The following is a 24,978-nucleotide window of genomic DNA, read 5'->3' on the forward strand; positions in this document are numbered from 1 at the left end:
TTTTCTAATGCGTTACGTACTAAAACAAAATGAAAGCAATATTGCGTTCAAGTACGTATGTGCGACTGTGTTTTTTGCACAACAGTTATTAGTATTTTTGTTTTCATAATTACTATTTTTATTTATTTCATAATATAACAAAATTAAGGACTAAGGGGAACATTGGGTCTGCTTGAATGTGAAGGGACTCGAGAAGGGAGAAAAGTCAAACCAAAAAAATTTATTTGAGAAAAAAACTGAGCATTTCACAGCCGGACCAGCTTTTCAAGGGTAGGCTCTAGGTATGCGCGACACTTGCTATGACTCATCTCAAGCTGTGGCAGTTGAGGGAAGGCAATATCACCGAGAAGCAGTTCCAACATATATTTTGGTTGATGTTTTTTATTCCTCCAAAATAAGGGCTGCACAATTGTGATCGAGCCAAACCGAGAATGGCGGGCCTGAATTCGTGAGACAGAAACTGAATAATGTTGATTGTTTGAAAAATATTCCTTAATAAAAGGAAGAGTTATGGAGTGCAACATAGCTTAACTCGCAGTAGGTATTTTAGACATACATAAAGATAGTTTAAAATGGACAATGTTGCCCACATTGGTTAAATTTCTTTGCAGCACAGTTGAAGCATCCATGTAGAGCTGAAGCGTATACCTGAATCTTCTTATTCATTAAAGCTGGCCCATAAGTTGTGTCTTATGTAGCACTAGAATTGAAGCGTAATCTGCATGGTGGTCTGAAACAATGCTTTTGAATATCTCAAAACGACCCAGCTCTATACACGACAATCCGAGCATCAATGATAAACACCAATATGTGTCCGTACATATCAGTTGTGCTATCATACTTAATTAATTTTCTGACCGCTCCCTCAACCCCTACCTCGTTTCTGACGTGAAGCTGTGGCAACTTGTGTATAGCTGTATTTATATTGTAGGAGCACATTCTATCAATAAAAAAATATTTTTAGGCTACATGCAATTAGTTTTTATAGATTTTCATTTCTTTTGTCGATGCTCAGAAGGGCTAAGCTCATGGTCGATATTTTAAAATGACATTTCTCTTTGCCAATGTTAATGAGAACAGTTTCAATAATATTGACAAGTTTATTCGCATTGGATTTAGTTCTGATTATATTGTTTCTACCAAAAAAAACGAGCCCTTGAAGTTATGCTTTTTTGTTTGATTTGTTTTCGTGTGACAGCATTCAAGTGAATTGACAGTTATTTTCATTCCTTGTGAATGACACATTTTTCGTGTGACAGACTTTAGAACCTGGTCATCTGCAGAAGTTGTATACATTCAGGAAAGGGGTGAACAGCGGTGACTGACAACACAGACTAGCCTGCGTTATTCTTTTGTACTATATATAGCATTGTGCTTACATTTATAACTATATAGAGCTCGGATTTCCTGCTGAAAGTGTGACAACGAATGTAGATTTTCCACATTTTTGCAAGAATCCACATGACTTTCATACACTATTGCACATTGTCGTAAGCACCTTTCAATATCTGTATATTTTCGTAAGACTTTAGAACCTGGTCATCTGCAGAAGTTGTATACATTCAGGAAAGGGGTGAACAGTGGTGACTGACAACACAGACTAGCCTGCGTTATTCTTTTGTACTATATATAGCATTGTGCTTACATTTATAACTTTATAGAGCTCGGATTTCCTGCTGAAAGTGTGACAACGAATGTAGATTTTCCACATTTTTGCAAGAATCCACATGACTTTCATACACTATTGCACATTGTCGTAAGCACCTTTCAATATCTGTATATTTTCGTAAGACCTTACGTTCCACATTTTCCTTATGAAAGCTTCGGTACACTCCATACACTTTCCTTATCCTTTCATATCTTCTATAATGAACTCTCCATATGCTCCATAAATTTTCTTATCTTTCCATATTTTCCATAAAACTCACTCCATCCACGCCATAAAACTTCCTTATCCTTCCGTATAGTCCATAAAAAGCGTTCTATATATGACATACATTTTCCTTATCTTTCCGAATACTCTATGAAAACCTTTCCGTATACGCCATACAATTTCCTTATCATTCCATATACTCCATAACAAGCCTTCCGTATATGCCATACAACTTCCGTATATTTCCATAAAACTCCATATTTTTCCGTATGTAGCATAAGGAAATGTTACGGAGTCCATATATTTTCCGTAAGATTTCATACGCAACGTTTCAGTAGGGCAGTGCGTATCCTAACCCTGAGGTTCTTCATGCCATCTACCCTGAACGGTCTCCAAGTGCAGATTGCCCCGCTTGTGGACTGTTAGCCACATTCAATCATGTGTTAGCCGGGTGGCACGGGTTCTCCCCTGTGTCTTCTCAGCCCAAAAATAAAGTTTTAATCAATCAATCAGTCAATCACCACCTCTCCGAGGGAAATTGTGAACATGAATGAATTGCGTAGCGTTCATAATGGCGTTTCGCACGTGAGAACCAGCATTAGATGTGTGATGATTTCTTTTTTCTTCTTACACCGTGCAGCCAATAGTGCCGTTCGCCGCATGTTATGTTTTCCTTTCGTGAGAAACACGGTATGCGTTTCCAGCTCTAGTAGCTAGTGTGCAGTTACAGACGCTACACAAAGTCTGGCAGGACAAACGCTATAAATGCGTTTCACACGCACTGCTTTTAGGTGGTGGCAAGTCACGTTCAACTCGAGGAGGTGGGGGCTCCGGTTGCTAGGGGCGAGGATAAGCGCGCGCACCGCAGCTGTTGCTGACAGCTGCCGACACCGAAGCTTGACATGGTGGGACTCCGGTTGCTAGGGACAGGCGCACCCACAGCTGTTGATATGGCAGAGGGCAGTGACAGATGCTTATGGATGCCTGACATAGCCCGACTAAGAAATGCATTCGCATTTTAAAAAAAGAACTGCCAGTATGGGCAAACGGAGATATCCATGATTTAAAGACCCCTTGCAAAAACGATGGCAATGCTAGGCGGCGGCGTCCATGGTAAAAGAAGAAACGACAACAATAAGCGTTCGTCCGCCGGGCTTCGTTCTTGTCTATTTCGTCTTCGTTATTGCAGTGGCTTTCCATGCGACTGTTTTTCCCACGACCGGGCGGGAAAGTGATCTTTCTAGCTTACCGCCTATAAACGGAAAGGGCTAGTTGAGGTTTACCGAAGCAAGTTGACGGCGGATCAATACGACCACAGCAACAACTTCAGCGTAGAATCGCATCGGACGCAGCTTCCATATCGAAGAACGAAGCCCAGTGGACGCACGCTTTTTGTTGTCGTTTCCTGCTTTACCATGGATGCCGCCACCCAGTGTTGCTGTCGTTTTTGCAATGGGTCTATGCCAGGTAGTTTTCGCCTCACGCGCAATATTTCGCAGATGGAGAGAATACTGCAACGTAGAGATGTGTGTGATAGTGTTTATACTATGTAAGAATAACTTACGCTTCAAAATCTATTTTATGTATCAAACCCAGTTCGCAGCATTTGCTTCTGATGGCGGGTAACTAGGTATTCGAACACAAACACTTGCGTAAGTTGCGTACTAGCATCTGTGGGCACAAAGAGCTTTAGAAAATAGCCTGATAAGTTTGTGTAATTTTTTTCATATTTTGCAAAATATATCCAAAAAATGTTCTTTCGAAGTATATAAAAATTATAAGTGATTCTCTTGAACTTTACGCACGTTAATTTTATCTGAAAAACTAAAGAGAGAAGCTTCTTACAAATAAAAAGAACTTGAAAACGTGCTTTCAGTTTCTACGTTAGAAGCCAGTAAATGAGGTGACCGGAAGCTTTCTAGGGTACAATGCTTTTGACCTTAAATTGTCTGTAGGTGAGAAGATAGAGTGATGTGAATAAATCTTTAGTGTTCGCTTATGATCATTCTATGAGTTGTTACTCATAATATGTTACTTGCTGCAGTTTATGCACTCCAAGGTCATCTACCTAAACTTATCTACGATGGAGTATCCTGATATAAATTGCATTAAAGAATATCGAGTAACGTGGAACCACAGTGCTCGGTTAATGACTAAGATGATGTGGATCGGCTCCTCAACTGGGAATTGGTGAGTCATTCTTACTTCACTGACGCTATAGTGCTAATATGCACTAGCATAATTTCATTAGAGATGAGCAAAACGTGTACGTAATAGAAACAATTTAGGTAGGTTCACGCGAGGAAGGTTTTAATAATTAGCGAACCACTATGTGTTGGCCAGTTGCCCGTGGGTTAACGAATAATAAAGTTCATTTGCTGCTCAAAAGTATAACAGCACAAATCTGAAAAAAAAGATGACTTAACACATGATTCTCCCTTAAACTAAGGGCCTATTTATGAATCAGTTTGCATGTCGACAGAAAATTATCACTTTCCCACAATCTATTAACCGAAACAGGAAAGGAAATTAAGTTTTCCGCAAATAAATCGCCACTGCCTCACGTGCTCCAGTTAATAACACGCGCATCCGTTGTAATCCTGAATAATGCATACCATTTCGTGTATAACAGATACAAGGAGCAACAACGCACGATGACATATATTTGTTAGTTAAGCGAGCTTCACTTTTCCATGCACTGTCGTATCACAGCACCATTCGCCCAGCGAACTATCTTTAATGGTGGGATGAAACCGGCGCTTCCATCAGAGTGTCGAGTGTGTGCTGGCATCTGTTTCGTCACATTATAGCGGTGCTCCATGAGTCTCTGGTTCATACGTCTGCCCTTCTGGCGGATACCCTTTTTTCACACGTCAGCAGAATGGAGTGTATCAAGGTCTCCACGCATTCCACTAATCACGAGAAGCACATGTGGGTGGGTGCAGGTCTAACAGCGTTCACTGGCTTGCCTACCTCCAACAATTTTCGAGGCACAAAAAAGTACTTGAACACCCGCCTGATCACGCTTGCTTCCGAGGTTGTGGAAATGTATTTGCAATAATAAATCACGCCGACAGTACTCATAAGTTTGCCTAATGTATCTATAGCAAATCATAGCTTTGCTTCTTTCATCAGTAGGATTCGAGTTATTGCTTAGAGAAGAGTCGTAAAATATTCATCACATCTGAGGCATTTTACTTAGATAGTAAAGGAGCTTTGTAATTTATATGTGCGCAAGACTGTTTTTGTGTGAACTACTATAGAATGCCCGACGTCCACTGTATTAACTAGTTTGTATTGAGCCATTTTAAGAGAATGTATCTGCTTCTAGTTGTCCGGCTATCATTTCCATCAAATGTATTTTTGGGGAAAGAGTGAACCTAAGCAGTAACAATATCGTGCCTCATATGTAAATAACAAATGATCCAACAAGATCTAGAACACTAAAAAACATCTGATTCATTTTAGTACCATCTTTAATACACTCAATAATATAATGAACTCCTCAATATGTCTGGCAACTCTTTAAACCTATATGTCTTTTTGAGGCGTTCATAAACAACTTTGTGAGATTTGGATATACAAGTGTTGCTAAGCACTGGCGTGATAAAAGAAACAAACGAAATACCGATGTGTTGTAAAGTCATCAAATCATTGCTATTTGCATAGGCATACTTCACTAAAAAGAAAGAATTTCATGAAATCTGTCTAGTGCATTGCTGTCGCAAGTTAGACCGGAACCTGCCCAAAAGCCTGAATAAAATATTTTACGCATGCCATTATGCAACCAATATAAAACTATAAGGGTTTTAAATGGCGATAGAAAAGACCCACGTGATTGAGGTCCAGTTAATTTATAAGAACTGCGTCACCTTGGAATTTTTCTTATGTAGGTTTCGTACTCTTCAGTAGGAAATAATTATTTTAGACATATAGAAGACGCTGCTGCCTAGTTTTTTATTCTGAAAGATAAACCCAGCGAGGGCCACCCAGTTTATAGAACTTTTCTCTATAAAAACATTTGAATCAAGCTTTATAGCTATTCTTTGGCGCCTGCAAGCTTGTTCAAGAGAAGGTTATTGCAACGTACTCTAACTTAATTTCTTTATAATTGTTTTCATGAATGAGAGTGCTTGTTAGAAAAGGGAGCCGTATTTTTCTGATTTTTTTTTCAACAAATTCGCATTTTTGCTTCACTAAGATGAGTTCTTTCACAAACAGCATTTTCACACAAAGCTGTTAATAATCATGCGGCAGTGGCTGTTCGGGACTGCTTGATGGGGACGGGTACCAACATTTTACCCGCCAGTGTTTTATGCGTCCTAGCCTGATTAGTGGTTTACCACTTTTCATGCAAATGACAAACTAACACCTGTAGTTTTTTTTATTATAAGCTGCTGCACTGATTCTAAAATACTCATATTACTAGCGCTCATACTATTTATATCCCTTATAATAACCTCATTCCTCTTGCAATGAAGCATCACTTTGTCCCAACTCAGTTGATTGTGGCGACACACTGCGCATGAACTGGCGCAGCCTGTGTGACTGGGCCGCATGCTGCAACGCACGTCTAGTGAGTGACGACACCACTACACCGTCACCGAAGGGTGACATCAGCACCTGTGGCTATGAACCCAAGGTGCCAAGCTTGTAAGATAATCGTTAGTCTCTGACCGTTCGAGCGCAGCGCTGACATATTCACCACGCTGCTGTTACCGTGCTGATAGTATATTTCATGTAGGGATGCGTCCTTTCGTCGAGGCAGCATCCTACATCTCGTATTGCGGAAACCTATCTAACCGCACCGCCATGGCAGACTCAGAAGCCCTCTCCACTCTGCGCCAGCAAGTACAACTTGCCCAGAAACTCAGATTGGGGTGCACGTTAAAGAACCCCAGGTGGTCGAAATTTCTGGAGCCCTCCACTATGGCATCTCTCATAGTCATATGGTGGTTTGGTATGTTAAACCCAAAATATCAATCAAGTGGCGCAGAAACTGCAGGCTGAGCTACAGGTACTTTAGAAGCAGCCCGTAACCACTGAACTACAGCTGTCCGATGATTCCGCTGCACCCGGCATGGGCCACACTCCCCAAAGCTCTGCTGAACCGGTCGTGGTCAACACAGGTGCTGCTGCTACCACAACTGTTGCCGACCTGTACGTCTGCCATGTCACTGTCAAGCTGCCGCCACACTTGGTCGAACCACCCGAAGTATGGCTCACCGAGGTTGAGGCCTTGCTTTTCTTGGCAGGCATAACACACGAACGAATCCCACTACGATTACGTCGTCACTAGCCTGAACGCTTGAGGAGCACCAGCTACCATCTCTGTGCAAGCGGAATGGTCGAACGTTTCCACCGACAGTTCCCCCAGACTCAACCTGGCTTGAGGTCATCCCAGCTGTCATCCTCGGTCTCCGCACCGCCTTCAAGCAAGACATCTACACTACCCCAGCAGAGGTCGTATAACGGGAGCCACTTTCTCTCCCAGGTGAATTTCTCATAGCACTGCCACCTAGGACTACGATGTTCCGACGCCACATCACCGCCTTACGTTCTTTACCTGCAGCCCACCACGGCAAACCTACACCTTTTGGGTTTAAGGAGCAATCATCGTTCACACACGTTTTTCTCTGTGATGACACGATTCGCAGGTTGTTTCAGCCAAGTACGCTGCGAGAAATTTTTTGCGAAGGGTGGGGGGCACCACATTTATTTCGGGATAGGCACCCTTCTAAAATAGCTATTTTCAATTGATTGATTGACTGATATGTGGGGTTTAACCTCCTAAAACCGCCATATGAATGATGTCATAGTGGAGCGTTCTTGATATTTAGACCACCAATATCTGAAGCATTTATTGATTAATTTATTTCAAATTACCCTCTAGGCCAGAAGCACTATAGAGGGGAGTGGTACATTTAAAAGAAACACAATACAAAATTCGTTCTGTAGATACAATGTTAGCTAAACTCTAACGGTACAAGCTGTAACTATTCAAGCGAGAATAAGCTTGTTGATGATAAAGCATGTAAACATAGTAAAACAAGTAGCATTAGCAGTTTTGACTGACCAAACAAGAATCAGACAGTGTGCCAAGAGAAGAATCACATAATTGGTTAGTCGCATAACAGTATACTTGAGTTTAAAACGTCTTGAAAATGAGAATGATGGGCAATAGACCTGATTGATCCTGTAAGATTGTTCCCGTCTTGCGAGGTTTGGGGAATGATGACTCATAACATGTGCGAGTTGAACATCGCAAGATCTCCTCCTTTTGGCCTTTTGGGGATGGTCAGAACAAGGGGAGATATATGATGAAGGGGTAAGGAGGTTATCATGCAGGGTGTGACTATAGTACCGTTTGTGAAAAAGACATGCGGGAGGCTTCACGGCGACAGGCGAGTGATGGAAGCTCTGAGGAGTCTCTCATTGAATCGAGACTTGCGGTGCAACTGTAGTTGCCAAAGACAAGACGGACAGAATTATTTTGAACGAGCCCAAGAGTAGAGGTTAGTACACTAGTAGACGGGTCCAAAATGGATGCGACATATTTTTGTTTACTTTGTATAAAGTTTTGTAAAAGAAGAGTTTTAAGGGCACAGGGACAGAGAATAGTTGCGTTGGAAATAACCTAACGAACGGTTAGCATTACTAATGATTTTGTTATTGTGAACACACCAGGTTCGCCGAGTTAGTTATGTGAACAGCTAGGTAGCAATATAATGCTACGTGTTCACGAGCGGAGTTGTCAAGCAGATAAGTAGTGGAGAAAGAAGATGTGCGAGAAACGCGTAAGAACTTACATTTAGTAGTGCTTTGTTCCATTAGCAAGATTTTACACCTGTTAGATTCAGAGTTAAAGTCATTCTGAAGAATTGTTAAGTCGTTTGGGTCAGAGATTTCTCAATAAATCACACAATCATCAGCAAATAAAAAATTATTGTCACATGGAATACACTCGGGTAAGTCTTTATTATAAATAAAAACAGGATCGGACTGAGTACCAAACCTTGGGGTACGCCAGAATGAACGGGATTTAGTTGTTAACTAAAAGTGTTCACAGACAAATATTGTGAGCGATCGTTCAAGAAATTATCAGTCCTAGAAAATAGCGTTCGATCAATGTTTTTCCGGCGTAATTTCATGAGAGGTGAATTATGGCACACATTTCAAAGGTCTTTGCTGAAAAAGATACAATCAGCAGTGGAACGGCGATCAAACATGGTATGTAATTTTTTGGTAAAGAATACCAGCTGTATATTTTAAGACAAAGATTTGTGGAAGCTATGTTGAGCATTTCAAAAGAATGAGTTTGCATCTAGGAACTCTACAATGTTATTTAAAATGACATGTTCAAGAATTTTACACCGGATACTGGTTAGTGAAATCGGCCGCTAGTTGAGAAAGAGTTTTTACACCCAGATTTATAAAGTGGAACCCTATTTGCGATTTTCTAATCGGGTGGTAGGGTGCACTCGTCAATGTATTGTTGGAATATTTTTGACTGAATAACGCTTGAATATACCTTGGGGCTTTTTAAAAACATAGCATTGATGAGATCTATTCCTGGGCTTGAAGACACTTTCAGAGATTCAATAATTTTTTATACCAAGCGGTTGAATGATAATTGGGTCCATAGTAACAAGGTTATCCTTGTAACAATGTTCCGTATGATGCGGAGACCACAAGTACGGAATTATTGGAATATGGAAGGCGTATGATGCGGAGTCCGCATGAGACGTATGATGCGGACTCCGCATAAGACGAATGATGCGGACTTTATGGGAATGATGCGGACTTTATGGGAATGATGGGAATGATGCGGATTTTATGGAAGGACGTATCATGCAGAAATTACTGAAATGTGTGCATGTTAAGTCTAAATCTAGTGCAAAGCAATACAATGTGTAAATTGAATAGACGTTCAAATCTTGAGTACATGCAATTCTATGTACAAATCACAATATTTCTTAAATGTGCATGATGAGGGATTGAATCTACGGCATCTTTCTAATTGTCGTGATGCTTGAAGCAAAATTACCTTTTAAATAAAATACGTTACAAAGCTACTAAATTAACATGCTAGCGATCATAAATGGTGGTTACATTGCAACACATTCATGCAGTGTTCTATGCAAGACTTAAAGAACTTATATAGTTATTATTATCAATAGAGAAGCATTATTATACACATCAGCACTGCTACAATCAATATGTTTTTTTATTTGTCTGTATGCTCCAGCTGTGAATATTGACATTGCAGTGTTGATGGTACACAAAGAAGGTGACTGCACCGTAATTTCACGAGCTCCACCTAAGCCACAGGATGGTGGCACAAAACACAATGTAACAGCAATTTTAGAACGAAATCTCTAAACAAAATAATAATCATAGCACTGTGAAAGTGTGGCGCTGTGTTTATCTCATGAACGCCTGTGGAGATCGGCGAAATGCTGCTTGAGGCTCCAGCACCACTGTAAATTTGAAAGGTCACTGCCATAGAACCTATGTGTCCTTCATAGGCACCTGGAAATGAGAATAATTAGCACAAATAATGTCAGAGACACTTGTTAGCACATTAGTTCACATGCACAAGAAATATAACACACAGAATGAAACTGAAAATGTAAGGCACACAATCCTTCATGTTATGCATATGTGAATAATAGAAAGAATGAGTGTATAAATTAGTTCTGCCACATCAAAGGAAACAGCATGCTTATTATAGTGAAAATAACTAGGTTGTCACAATTTTCAATGGTAGAGATAATCCATTAATATGTCCTTATGAAATTATGATTTAAATGCTTCCTGTGAAGTAAAACTTTAGGAACTGCAAGTGAAAGCTCTCAATGTACCTTTAATAGTGTGTGCATGTACATCTGCTGCCTTTATACTATACAGTTTGTGCACAAAATTGGCATCTTGAAGAATTTGGAGAATTAAACCTATGACGGTTAAAATCACCATGAAAGCAAGCTGGACAAAGCAGGTGCCATTAAAAATCTGTGCAAGCCAGATAACTATAACCGAACTGCACACATATAGGGGAGCAAGAGTAACAGAAATTCGGCTGCTGACCCGCAGGTCGCGGTATCAAATCCCGGCTCCATTTCCGATGGAGGCAGAAATGCTCTAGGCACGTGTGCTCAGATTTGGGTGTTCGTTAAAGAACCCCAAGTGGTCGAAGTTTCCAGTGCCCCCCACTACAGCGTCTCTCATTATCATATAGTGGTTTTCGGACGTGAAACCCCACATACAAATCAAGAATAACAGAAATAAACTGCCAACAGAAAAGTTGAGTGCATGTGCTATCAGTAAGTGCTTACACCTTACTACATACAGCATGCTCATTACATTTTAAATACCGATATTGAAAATAACTGCTCTATTAGGAATGTAAAAGGTAAGATAGAACTCAACGACTCTACAAACAGTGACTCTATTATGACATCACGTTTTTATAACAAAATTGACTAAGACTCTGAAATATAATTATGCAAGAAAAAATCTTCAAAAGAACAAGTTTGAAGTCATAATTTTTATATGGCTACCATGACTATAACCAAGAAATCGACCTCAACATGGCTAATATTAGTTTTTAAGGCCTATGTTCACTAGACAATGAACTATACCACAAAACGACAGCGATCAGGCAAAGCACCACACAAAAAAAGAAAGCAGTCCTTTTTTTTATTACCTACAATGCCTTTAACATGGTATTTTTACCTCTACTTTCCGCTTTTTATCTAAGTAACTGGTGTGAAACACGTTAGCTGAAAATGCATTGTGCCTCCAAAACCTGTTGGTTGAATATGAATTTTAAAAAATGGTGAAGCTTGCACTAAATTAGGCTCCACAAGCCTTGGAACAGCGAGACTGCATGTCTCTTAGGACTACTTTGGTTACTTGTGTTTTGTTTCTGGGCCTAAGCATAAAGACAAAGCCTTAACTGAATTGCTGCTAACAAACAAATGCTTTCCAATTTGCCCGAGCGTCAAAGGATGCTCAGACATTTGTTGTTTTTCGCGATGGGCTATTCTACACCAAATCAACAAACCATACTGCCTGGCGACCATCACAGATGTATAGTTTAAAAAATGATGGTAATTTACTCTTCTGAAAATAGTTATTTGCAGAAATGTTTTGAAGAGAAAAAAGTAGTGGTCACGTGGGTACCTTCAGAATTGAAGAGAATGTCGTGCGGGTGTTATTTGTGAGAAAAATTTCAAAGTACCGCTTTTTCTTGCCATATCAAATTTGATCAACATATTAAGTAAAGGTGCTTCTTAAAGTATTTGAAGCCGAGTAACATTAGTGCAACTTTTCCGCTACATAGGCTTTGAAGAATTCAGCCAAACTGTTTATCGTTTGCATTTCTTGTATGGCACTTTGTATGAATATTTGAGCCACAAATACTCACTGCACAGAAGTTATATTTCACGAAAAAAATAATGTTAGGTCCAGATTACAAATATCACTATATAATCGTTTTTGTTCACATTGAGATGGAATTTGAGCTCTGTGTGTCTCTAATTGAAAATTACTTTTATGTGTAAGTTGAAAGCAAATAAACAGTTCTTGTTATATGGCAAGTGTTATCATCACAATTTTTGTTTAAACGAGGAAAATGATTTTTGAATTCTCCTATTGAGGGCCATGGGGAACTTCGGAACGGAAGCTGTCGTATATCAAATGCAGAAAACAGCCATCATAGGAAAACTTCAAAGATTCATTTCTACTTTAAGACTTTAAGTGTAATCATATAACTTTCCATCTAAAGAGAACTGCTTCATTGCTTTTGATGTGGCAAAAAAATTGCACTAATATTACTGAGCTTCATGCACTACACACAATCACCTTTACTTAATACCTAGACCAAATTTGGCGTAGAAGAGGCAGTACTTTTGAAACACTTATTTTTACTTTTTACAAACAACACCCAGACGACATCCTGGGGAGACCAGAAATCACCAACGTGGCCTAATATTTTGTTCTCTGGGATATTATTTAGCATTTTGCTGTTTTCAATACAGTTAACGAGCACAATATTTTTTTTTCAAAACACATTTAGGACGGTTGGCAAAAAGGCTGGGATGTTTGATGTGTAATTGCCTCACTGCCAGCATTTATTCTTCCGAAGCTCAAGCTATCACCTCTCTGTTACTGCCTCCCTCACATACAATGCCTGCATAGGAAAGAAAAAGAAATGCAGGTCCGACAAAGTTCACAAGGCAAGATATTTTCATGTTGGATAAATTCATTACCATAAACATCAGCAAAATAACATTCGTTTAGAGTAGTCCAAGACACAAGCTATGTACCAGCATACTAAGAGCCAAGCACAAACTTTTTATTTGAATATGTGTGGTGATAGACAGGAAACACTTATTGCAAGACTGATAAATCTGTAATTAGCTGAATGAAGAACAATGCACTGTTCAATCCAACACCACATAGGCATCTTTGCTATAGCAAAGCCATGTGTCATTGATTCATGCACTAGATCGTACAATGCAAATGTAACAAAAATGATGAAAAAAATTGCCCGCAGCTTCCCTCGGGGGAACACTGAGGAGGATGCGGAGCATATAATTGGTTAACGGGGTGTTAAAGTGCGACTTACTTGGGTCGATGGCTAAATTGGTTAACGTGGTTGTGAAATGGGGTGTTAAATTGCGACTTACTTGGGTCGATGGCTAAATTGGTTAACGTGGTTGTAGGAGGGGGTGTTAAATGAGTGAACACGTACACACGTATGCGAAAGGGCGGCGCTGGTCGAAGGGACGTCGATCAGTGTGTTTGTGGATTCGTTGGAATTCATTTCACCGCGACCTTGGACGTCGACGCGCCGTACAAACCAACCGACGAGCGGCAACTGAAGGAGCGAGCGCCGACCTTGAGTATATATACAGCGCGACGGCGCATGCACTGTCAGCTGTTGAATGTTCTCGAAGCGCGACGCCACATGCGCGTCCACTGGAGAATCAGGAGAATTGTAGATGTCGAACGCGGTGTGTAGAGGAGGAAGGGTGCACAGATGGTGGAGGAGTGAAGCGCGCGCGGTGTGTAGAGGAGGAAGGGATGCACAGATGGTGGAAGATTAGGCGACGGCGCGACGGCGCATGCGCGTGCGTCAGCTGTCCAATGTTCGAGAAGCGGTGCGGACGGCGCACTACAAGGCGCGAGTATAAGATGCTTCCGCATCTAAAAGAAAGCAAGGGAAAAAAAGCAGAAAAGAGGGATGCAAAGTAGGAGCAGTGTAGCACTACTTTTACTTTGCATCCCCCTTTTCTTTCTTCTGTTTTCTTTTCTATCATTTATCTTTTTTTTGCTTCCCTTACCCCCAAACTCCGACAGGAGAACACTTTGTATGAGCGCAACCTAACTTGAAAAGAAGCAAGGGCTGCACTCCTCTGTATTACAGGTTTTTTTTCAGACAAACATTTCCAACAGGCACACACGCCTACACCAAAAGATGATGTCATTACTGACCCCATTTAAACTAACACGCCAAGGATGACAAGGTGACTTCGAAAAAATAGGTCCTCCTATCGCAACATCGGCCAGCCTATCTGAGGCACTTCCACTGTTCACCCTGATTACCCCACTAGATGTTTCCATCTGTCGACTCACATCTTCATTTTGGATAACACTAAGACGAGCTTACATTGATGAATACGCACGAAAGTTTTGTGATGTATCATGTATCAGATTAAGCAACTCTGTTAAAAAATTAGTGATAGCTTGCTTCCAGGCTTTTTATACTGTAGCCTGAAACTTTGTAATGTCTTCTATGCACATGAACCAGATTGAAAACGTAATGCACAACATGCTTAAGAATACTGCGAGGAACATGATAACGACAAAACGACCAGCCACCCAAATTTTTCGCTGTACATGTTTATAAAATGTTCATGTACACCCAAACGAGGTGCTTATGATACAAGCCGAAACAACCGACAAGTAGGGCATTGGAGCCTTCTGGAAGTAGACGTGTTGCATTTTTTCTGTGGATGGCTTAACACCCATAAGTGAGGAACAAAACTCCTGTATAATGAATCATGTTGGCAGCTATCAGTTATAGAAAAACCTAATGCAACTAATCTTCCCCGACACATCTGTACATTTAGAGAGGGCACGTAGCTTCTGGGAATTTTGCAGTAACTCCAACAGGAACAGTGCAAAAATTGGCACTACTTGGCTAGACAAATGTCCAAACATGCCTGCCCGACTCCCTCTAGCCATCCCGGCTGAATCTGACACATGATTTCTTAACTGCTGGCTGGACAAAAACAAAACCCCTGAAGCACTCACAATACACAGCGTGAAGTTCCTCTGGAGCAGTCAACTTTGTCTTCTGCGATGAAAGAGCCACACAGTGTACTGTTAAGGCACTCCTTGCAATGGTTTTCAATGCCACACAGTGACCTTGCTGTTCCTGTCGAAGAGAGCTTCGGGAGCTTAGAGGGTGCTTGGTCTTTTCTGGGGGCTGCTGCCGCTCCTCGTTTTCTGCTCAAGGTCAACCTGCACAAAGTTGTAGACGAGGCTTTGAGAGTTGTATATAATGATATACAAATTTTCACTGAACACACATTTTCTCGTGGCACACTGAGGAATTCCTTATAAAACTTAAGGCCTCGCATATGCAAACATTTACAATCAATCCGAAGATGCACTCGACTCTAAAGGAGCAAGTTTGTTATGTAGTGTATATAAAGAAAGGTCATTCAGCACAACCACAACTACAGTTGCACACGAAAACGACATTTTACACGATCCTGTTTATTTACATGGTCCATTTTATTTTATTTACACGGTTCATTTTACACGGTCCTGTTTTGCACGATCTGGTCTGCATGAACTCTTGAACCGGGCAACATATAGGTTGAAAGACACACACAGAGTTTGAGACAAACCTTGTTTCCCGTGGAGCATCTTCTTGCACTATAACAACACATCTCAATCTAGTTAGTTGGTCAGAACGAGGTGAAAACAGCTCGCACTTGAAAAGCACGGGCAGAAGGAAAGACGCCTGCACCCTGTGCTCCCTGTACATTCTCGTTGAGGTTGCAGTTTTCACCTTATCCTTATGCAATTTCGCATTTATAACATTGTTCGCCGCATGATCTTTGTGGCATTGAGTGTGTGATACCGTCATGTGTATCCCATGTAATTTATAAAAATAGAATACAAAATAGCTTGATTTAAAAATAACAAAGCGCATCCAGCGCCATGTTCGGTAGCCATTCTTTAGGCAAGTGGCAGAATGATTTATTCTTCAAATCATTTCTTACTTGTAACCACTACAAGAGCTAACTCGTACACTGGTACATTCTGTTTGCCTCTTCAGATTATAAGGTACCTTTTTTACACCAGAAAATCTTCAAGAAGAATAGAAGTGTTGTAATTGTGAAGAAAGGAAAGTAGAAGGAAAAAAAGATAACCTGCCCTGTACAGGGACCGAGCCTGCGAACTTCGAATAACAAGTCCGCTGCTCTATCAACTGAGCTACCATGGCGGCTATCCCTCTTCCATTTTGTACGGTATATATGTGCATTTATACATGGAAGAGTCAGTCAGCGCTGCCTGTTACCATTATGGCGAGTGTGGGACACCTTTTTTTTGCCTACTGGCAATTACATTACGATTGCAATTCGTTACGATTACTTCCAATATTCCTATACTTCTTTGGCAGCATTATGCATCTGTCAGTTCTCAGAAACTCTGCTTGTCACAGGAGGTGGCAATGGTTCGCCCTCCCACCTAAATGCATGTACTTGAACACATGCACAACTGATCAAAAAAAAACAAGTCACACACCGCTAAGATTACTGAGATTCACTGTTTCAGATCTATGAATAAAGAAAAGAACTTTAAATTGAAGGGTTTGTTGTCTTTGTTGAACACGTTATAATGAAAACTAGCAGAAATTGATGGCAAACAAACTATAGGGGATGTTATCAAAAGTAAATTTAACAAAATTGTTATCAAAAGTAAATTTAACAAAATTGTGAAAAGAAAAGTGAACAAAAACGTAACTTGGCAACGTTTTTTGACAATTGAATTGACAGTACTTTTTATAACATCCCTATATTTTACTTGGTAATGTTGTCGGGTAATTCTCATTCTTAGAGTGCTGAGTAGAGAGAGAGAGAGAGGAATAAAGATGCAAGGAAAGGCAGGGAGCTTAACCAGACGCACATCCGGTTTGCTACCCTGCACTGGGGAGGGGACAAAGGGGAGAAAAGAAGTTGCAGAAAGATGAGAAGGTACACACAATCACGAGCACACTCGGGGAGCACACACAGTTTACAGGCGGTCGCTCAGGTTTGTTGCCTTAAGGTAAAGTAGCAGTGCTTTAGTTGCTTTCTGCGCAACTGAGGCAGATGCCCAAGGTCCTAGTATCTTCTGCACACAAAATGGTCCGGGGTCAAGTCGATTCAAAACCATCCGTAGCTGGCATCGCTGTGTGTCGTAGCAAGCGCAGCTGCACAGGACGTGTTCGATGGTCTCTTCATTTCCGCAGTAGTCACATGTGGGATTGTCTGCCATACCAATGCGAAAGGAGTACGCCTTTGTGAATGCAACACCCAATCAAAGGCGGCATAACAGTGTCGCATCGGAGCGGGAAAGTTGTGATGGTAGCTTTAGCTTGAGCGAAGAATCCAGTTCATAAAATTGACACCTTTTGAAGCTGGTAGACGACCAGAACGTGCGTGTGAGATCTCGCGCCAGCAGGTAAAGTTGTCTTGCTGCATCCTTCCTTGATAGAGGAATCGGGACTACACGGGTTTCTTCATGGGCTGAGCGGGCTGCATCATCGGTAATTGATTTCCGGTAATACCAATATGTCCAGGCAGCCATTGATATATAATATCATGCCCTCGTGCTAGAGCTTCATGATGGCAATGTCTTATTTCTTGTACCAGTTGGTCATGGCTCCTCCTACGCCTGGCAGACTGCAAACTCTGAAGCGCTGCCTTCGAATCACAGAATATGACCCATTTTCCTGGACGTTCTTGAATGAGATATTGTAAAGCAGCCCTTACAGCAGCAAGCTCTGATGCCGTAGATGTAGTCATATGCAACAACTTAAACTTGATTGTCATTTCTGCAGCCGGAATTACAGCGGCACCTGATGAGCTGCTGGATGAGACGGACCCATCAGTGTATATCTGCGTTCGGTCTAAGTACAACTCATGTAATAATAGCAGTGTTGCTTGCTTCAATGCTACTCTGGAGTGACTGCTTTTCTTTTTGATTCCCGGAATTTCTAGACGTACTTGCGGCTGGTCGAGGCACCACAAAGGGCATGCCGTTCTCGCAGCTGGCGTATATCCTGATGGAATGCTGTTTAGGTGCTTGGCTATGACGTCTGAAAACGTAGCACGTGGTCTTCCGGAAGGTAGAAGGGCCAAGTGGTGGTTGGGGACACGGCTAGCATGTCCAATGTGCGCTCTGAGGCAATCCACAACTATATATTTATTTATTTATTTATTTATTTATTTATTTATTTATTTATTTTTTTATTTATTTACAAGATACTGCAGGCATGGAGCCCAAGCAGGAATGGTACAGGCAGTAAGGCATAAACCCAAACATCACACAGCATACAATAATTCAATCATCACACACATACACCAACAATGCTACCAAACTTATCGTAACAGCGATGATTTAAGTGGGAATGTGTGAATCGCAAAGGGAATCAAGGGGAAACAACAAGGCACTGAAAGTAAGAGAAAGAAAAACTGCAAAACATTTTTACATCCTTAGGAAAACATGTGCGTCAATGACTCTGTCGATAGCAGGGCGGCAAACGGTAAATTGTTCCACTCACAGATTGTGCGCGGGAAAAACGAAAATTTGAAGAGATTAGTTTTGGAGAAATACGGAGTTAAGGCAAGGGAGTGTGAATGACGGCCGCGCCGTGTTTCCAGGCGACTAATGTAGGGGCTGTGATCAAATAAGAGCTTCCGGTTAACCATTTGGTGCAGTAATTTTAGCCTAAATGATTTACGTCGTGATTCTAATGTCGGGATACCATGGATACCATGGGCAGAAACGGAGTCTGTTGGATCGTAAATACCGTAAATAAAGCGGACGGCCCTTCTTTGAATTCTTTCGAGGCATTCGATATTGGTTTTAGTGTGAGGATCCCAAATAACGCAAGCATATTCAAGTTTAGGTCTAACTATAGAAGTATATGCTAAGTATTTAACCTCAGAGGGAGCGATTTTGAGTTTGTGTCGTAATAAACAAAGTTTACGGAAAGCGGCAGCGCATATGTTAGTTATGTGAGAGTTCCAACTTAAGGTACTGGTTAATGTTACGCCAAGATATTTGTGTTCATCTACTTGCTTAAGCGGTCCTGACTATATGTCCTGACTGACAAAGAAAGTATATGGCATTGATACTTCTTTTGAACACCTAATAGTTTGAGGACCTTCAAAGAGCGGAAGCTACTTTGAGTAGACCAGAATATTTAGTTGGAGCGAAAAAAAAACGTACACACATTTTTACCCGGCTTTTTGACACATTTTGAGACATAAAAGTGTATGCTGCCAGTAATGTTAAGTACCATTACTTTTGTCACACTGTGCACTGTAGCAGGCTCAGTTAGAGTGGTGATAGTGAAGGATTATTCAAGCACGCCACCAACTGCGTTCACATCAATGGTCGTGTATTTTAAATATAAACCTGCTGTATAGTAAAATAATTTAAGAGCATTCATGATTTTATCCAAATCAAGCTAATGCGACTGGGTAAGCAAACCATTTGCATAAAATCAAAAGGCATTGAGTGATTAATGTATTATAACTATGTGAACAATTTCAGCAACGCAGAGCAAAGTGACAACAGTTCTATTAAAAACCCCTCTCATTATAACATGCATGAAAAGCACCACACCAGAATATTTTATAGTGCATGTAATATCGAGACTACTAGACTGTCCTTTGACCTTTTAGAAGAAGGGTATCTCCTTCACGTTCAAGGGGCAACCACTTAGCCTTTTCCTGAGCTTTTCTGTGAATATTTCCTGAATTTCAGATATCATTAGGATTGATTTAGAGTGAACAGATTTTGCTTACGCATTGAAACCAAGTTCTGTATGTAACTGCAATTATGGGTGCCAAACCACCTCCAATTAATTTTTAACATTTAACCTATTATTTAACTGCAGCAACACAACTAGCTATGGGTGCCCAAAAAGTAGCTAGAAACAATACCTTTACCTCTTTGAGCCTTTTGGAAGTGTTCAGCTTCTCAGTGCTCACCTTACAACATTTTTTTAAATACGTGTTTGTGTGCCCACTGCTCTTGCTCCTTGTACAGTGAGGAGGAGCACATGGTAGGAAGAGACAAGAAAGAAGCATAGCGAAAAAAAGCGAAATAAGCGAGGACCTCTTTTGTAGCGTACTATGTGTGTAACATTACTACTGCGCCAACATATAGACAAATTATCACGGCTATGCATCCATTGTAGACTCATACACAGCTGCAACACCACGACAAAATTTCAACCTTGTGTTGGTTTAGGATCCCTTTATAGTGGCAAGCTAATGATATTTGCATTTGTTTGGCACATATTATGATGCAGTGAAATATGATATGGTAATCTCATTTAGAATGCACGTCATGTGGCTTCATTGTATATGTGGCCACAAGTAACTCTGGTTGCAAAGCAATGTGGCAGAGCCTAAACAGACGTCACCGACCACTCCAATCTGAACTTGCCTTTGCTACTTGCCGATTATCATACCAGCAAAAAATGAATAATTGAATCTGCTACAGATATGTGCTAGCTTATGCTAAGGACCAAGTATGAAGGGTGTTTTGTCATTATTGAGATCAGTTATTTGTTCAAGAACACTTGCTGTCAAACGCAAATACATTTCTGTCGAAGCATAAAGACTCAAATATAAAGCAAAAAAAAGTGTTTATTTAAAAATTACTGGCCACAAGGTGCAAGGTAAATATTTGATATACTTAGGATGTAAGGCACGCACAAGAGGTGCTGCCATATTATACTTTTCCATGTGTTGAAACCTGCTTGCTTTACTCACCCAACACATCTGTAAAGATGCCATGAAAACACCAAGGAGCTTATGCAGCAAGGTTAAACACATGTCCAGGGATTCCACCATTCCTAAGCAGCCCTACAGCCTCCACTGTCCTGCAACCATTTGTAAGATAAATATAGTTCTACCCAAAGTTTTTGGTTTACAGACACACATGCAAGACGCATAACCACTCTGTAGGAAGTTTGCATGATATTGCGCTTGGTAGCGAAACGGATGCCAATATCAAGTATCGCGGCCTGCCGCTTCTTTCCTTCCCTTCTTAATTAATCAATCCATGGTTAATAAATGTTCCGCCTATGTGAAGTGTACTGGCAGTCCGGTGAAGAATTGCAATGTATTTCAAACACAGTCCATTTCATGGCAAGTAAGCATGCTATAGCGTTTTGTCAGCTGTTCGAGAAAAGAGCATGAAGTTTGGCTAAAACCCATGTTTTTTATAAACACCATTCAATTTGATATAAAAATTGTCAGAATTATGTGAAGGAACACGGATTCATGTTTAATCAATGATTTGAGTTATGAACACTATCGCACTTGCCAGCTGCATCTTGTCCAAAACAGCGGCAAGATAGGCTAGTTTCTTTAGGTGAGCAGTAATGAGCAGTGCAATGTAACAACAAGAAACACCAGTAACAACAGTATGGGTCAAGCACCGACTTCCAACTGTATAATTTATTGCACAAAAGTTCGCCTGAATATCAGTCAGACAACTCGTGCAAATGAAGGTCCAGTTGGGAATGAACAAGTTACGAAATCAGCAATGCCTGCTTTCACTAACAGGACCCTCATTCACATAAAGTATGCAGCGATAGGCCCCCCTACCGAGGTACGTCACAGCATGATGTCACTGGCACATGTAAAAGGTGTGGCTGGAAAAACACTCCCGCTGGTGGCTCAGCCTGGTACAGTCGTGCGGTGTTTGAGGCAAGTTTAATTTTTTAAAGCTTACACTTCATGTTACAATGTCGACATTAGCTGTAGTATGTGTCAGCAAACATCTAGCTGTGTGGTAAACCGTGTGGTAAAATATTTGCCACGCTGTCTGTTTATCTTGAAGAAGTGAACACACGTGGTGGCCTGTGCGAAGAACAGCAGCATAGTCTTCAAAAATGTGCACTGTTGATTGCGGCATGTAGCGTGCATTGAAAGGTATTGAGAATATCGGTTCAACTGAGAATATTGTGTGTGGTGTGTGCAGTGTCAATAACAATGTGTCTTGTTTGCGAAGACGTTAGCACTCATGGCAGGGACCGGTCGATGAAAAAACTTGACTCGACATTTTAGTCAAGGTAAATATGCACTTGACGCGACTATCGGCGAGTGGGTACATCTCGGTGTTTGCGCTGTGTGCAGAAAAAATTGCATGGTCACCGGGCTGGAAGATACCATTTGCTGAAGCTGCATGTATGAATCACCCCGACGAGTACGCAAGCCCAATAAAGGTGTAACTCGTTTTATCGAAGGCCTCATATGTCTTCATGTAATAAGCAGAGATTCTTGTTTCACATATACTCAGTACCTTTACCGCTCGATATTCATGAAGTGACAATGCACACAACAAGTTTGTGTGTTAGGTCCTAAGAGAGCAATGTAAATATGCAAATAAGTTGTAGGTGTCAGATGCAGCGATGTAACTGCACAAAAGATTACGTATATATTAGGCTACACGTTTAGAATCGCATACATCTCAGTGGTCTATCAGGAACATCACAAACAACTTCCTTGCCAACCAGCCCTTGCACAGAGGGAGGGAATGGCTGGCACAGTGCTCGAAGTGACGTCACACTGTTTGCAAACATAGAGAGGTTTCTTACTTAGGCAACATTTTGCACAATATATTTTTTAGATGCAAGACTGTACTCGTCCGCATTGATCATACTGATGTCTCTTGTTGTTACTTTGTGCTGTGAATTACTAGGCATTTAGTCACCCTGATCTTTAAAAGCTAATTTCAGTGTTCTCTCTCATATTGCTGACAACTGTGTTGTTGCATAAATTGGGCAAAAAAGCAACACAGAAAGGCTGTCACAATAAATACACCAACATTGGTATTCTCCTGCAAACAAAAGTCGGCACTGGTCCTGTCATTACCCGTCTTCCTTCTTTCTTTGCCTTGTTTGTGCTGAAACAGCCAAACACCTGATGAGTTAGATGAGAAATATTAACGCATCAAAACTATTAGATTACAAAATCTCACATTGTGCATGCAAGTTTTCTTCAAAATCAGGCGTACAATGTAGCTGCTGGCCGGTACATTATTAGTTACAAGCAAAGGCGTCTTGAAGGTACACATGCAGATTGCACGAACACCTCTCTCTCTCTCTACACTAGGCACAAACATTATATCTTTTAACAAGCACACGCCACTGTTTAGGGGCATAGTAAATCTCTACCGTGAACGTATGCTAATCAACCCACTTAGGCGGTTGGCTAGGTGAATCGAGCAAAGTTACAAATCGTATTGCCCGCGAACGTAAACAAAATGCTACTTTGCATCAAATGGCACTGCAGTCTTCGTTTAATCAACAACGTAGCAAGCGCCGTGTGCGTCTTCCTCACTACATTGGACATATGAAAAAATCGATCACCATACACATGCATGTTGCCGCAGTTGTCTCGAATTAGCTCCAGTAAGGGCGCGCTGATGCGCCATGACTCTGCTGGCGTTCGCGTTGTCAAAGCTAATCGGTTACCGCACTCGCAAAGGCGCGTAAGGTTGCCGTTTCACGACGCCTCGTTCGAGTCCAGCAACACACACTTGCACTGAGTGGCATACTTGGTTTACAAAAAAAAGTGTCCCCCCTTACCTTTAGTTTTTTTCACACTGTCTTGAGGGAAGCGACCACAGGCGTCAGCCGTCACCTCGGAGTCCTTCGAGCGCCCGCCCAACCCGCCGATTCCTCGGACGACTGGCACATGATCCGCACTCGAACAACCACGGAAATAGGACGCAATCTTAGCACATCACACGAACGAGGAACGGCGCTTCCTTGCGTAAATTTAACATTTCGTGCTCTCATGTGTAGCAGCGCGAACACATGAGAGACGCACCGAAACGGCATGCCCACGGAAACAAAGAAGACAAACAACATGTGGCTTCAGCTGTGAATGAATTTGACTTGGATATCTGTGTGAGGAAACATCTGTCGCTGCTATAAACTGAAAAAAAATGTATGTTATCTGGCAAAATAACTTTAAAGTGATAAACGGTTATTCAAAAAACAAGATACAACTTATAAATATTTTCGCAGGTCTTTGTTTTGTTTTTGTTCTAGCAGACGACAGCCTCCTACTGCTTTTACGACAGACGTAGTGCGGTCTCACGTTCGCTGCGTATCGCCGACGCAAAGCTCTACAGTAGTGATATCAGAGTTATCAATTCTTAATGAATCATAGAATGGCTACAAAGCAGTAACATTTTGACATAGTGCAGTACGCAATCTTTCAAGGTATGACATTTCTTTGCTCTGAAGCAAATCGAAGCAAGCCGGCCGGCGCAATCAGCTGATTTCGCCACTACGCGAGGCATGGTCGTGCGCAATAGCGTCGCGCTCCGCGCTCGATTTGTCATCAATTAATAGAGCTACTAAGTGGAATACAGCTAGATGCAGGGATTAATGGCGTATCACTCTAATTCCCTGTGGTGGCCGACTCAATCGCAAGAGAGCTCCGGGAAACAACCTTCAACTGCTCAAGCTTGTGTGTGGGTGTAAAAATACTTGTTTTCAGCCGCGGCGGGACAGCAATCTATAGTTGAAAGAGATGCGAAAAGCATGTGACGTATATACAATCAAAAACTTATGCACAGAACAATAGATAAGATCGCATATCGTAGATAAATATGCCAACACATAGCGTGTAAAAAGCAAATTTATATACATACCTTAAACTCGCGTGCACTGTTCAGCGCGAATAGCTTAGCAAGCTAACGCACTCAGTTTGCGTACGCGAGCACAACTGAGTGGTGCAGGTTCGAGTCCCGCCAGGTCAATTTTTTTTGTTTTTTTTCAA

The 24,978-nt window shown here is 41.2% G+C and overlaps 1 protein-coding gene across 5 annotated transcripts in view; it reads left to right on the top strand.

Annotated features, from left to right (window-relative positions):
* LOC119185126 (uncharacterized) overlaps nt 1–24,978 on the top strand; it is a 92,537-nt gene that overhangs the window by 43,322 nt on the left and 24,237 nt on the right. For all 5 annotated transcript variants that reach the window (XM_075872337.1, XM_075872336.1, XM_075872339.1 and 2 more), the window contains one exon: nt 3,918–4,063. In XM_075872337.1, the coding sequence (XP_075728452.1) occupies nt 3,918–4,063 (146 nt within the window). The remainder of the gene's footprint in view (nt 1–3,917; nt 4,064–24,978) is intronic.

This window comes from Rhipicephalus microplus, chromosome 8 (genome assembly GCF_043290135.1).
Source record: "Rhipicephalus microplus isolate Deutch F79 chromosome 8, USDA_Rmic, whole genome shotgun sequence".
NCBI classification, from domain to species: domain Eukaryota; kingdom Metazoa; phylum Arthropoda; class Arachnida; order Ixodida; family Ixodidae; genus Rhipicephalus; species Rhipicephalus microplus.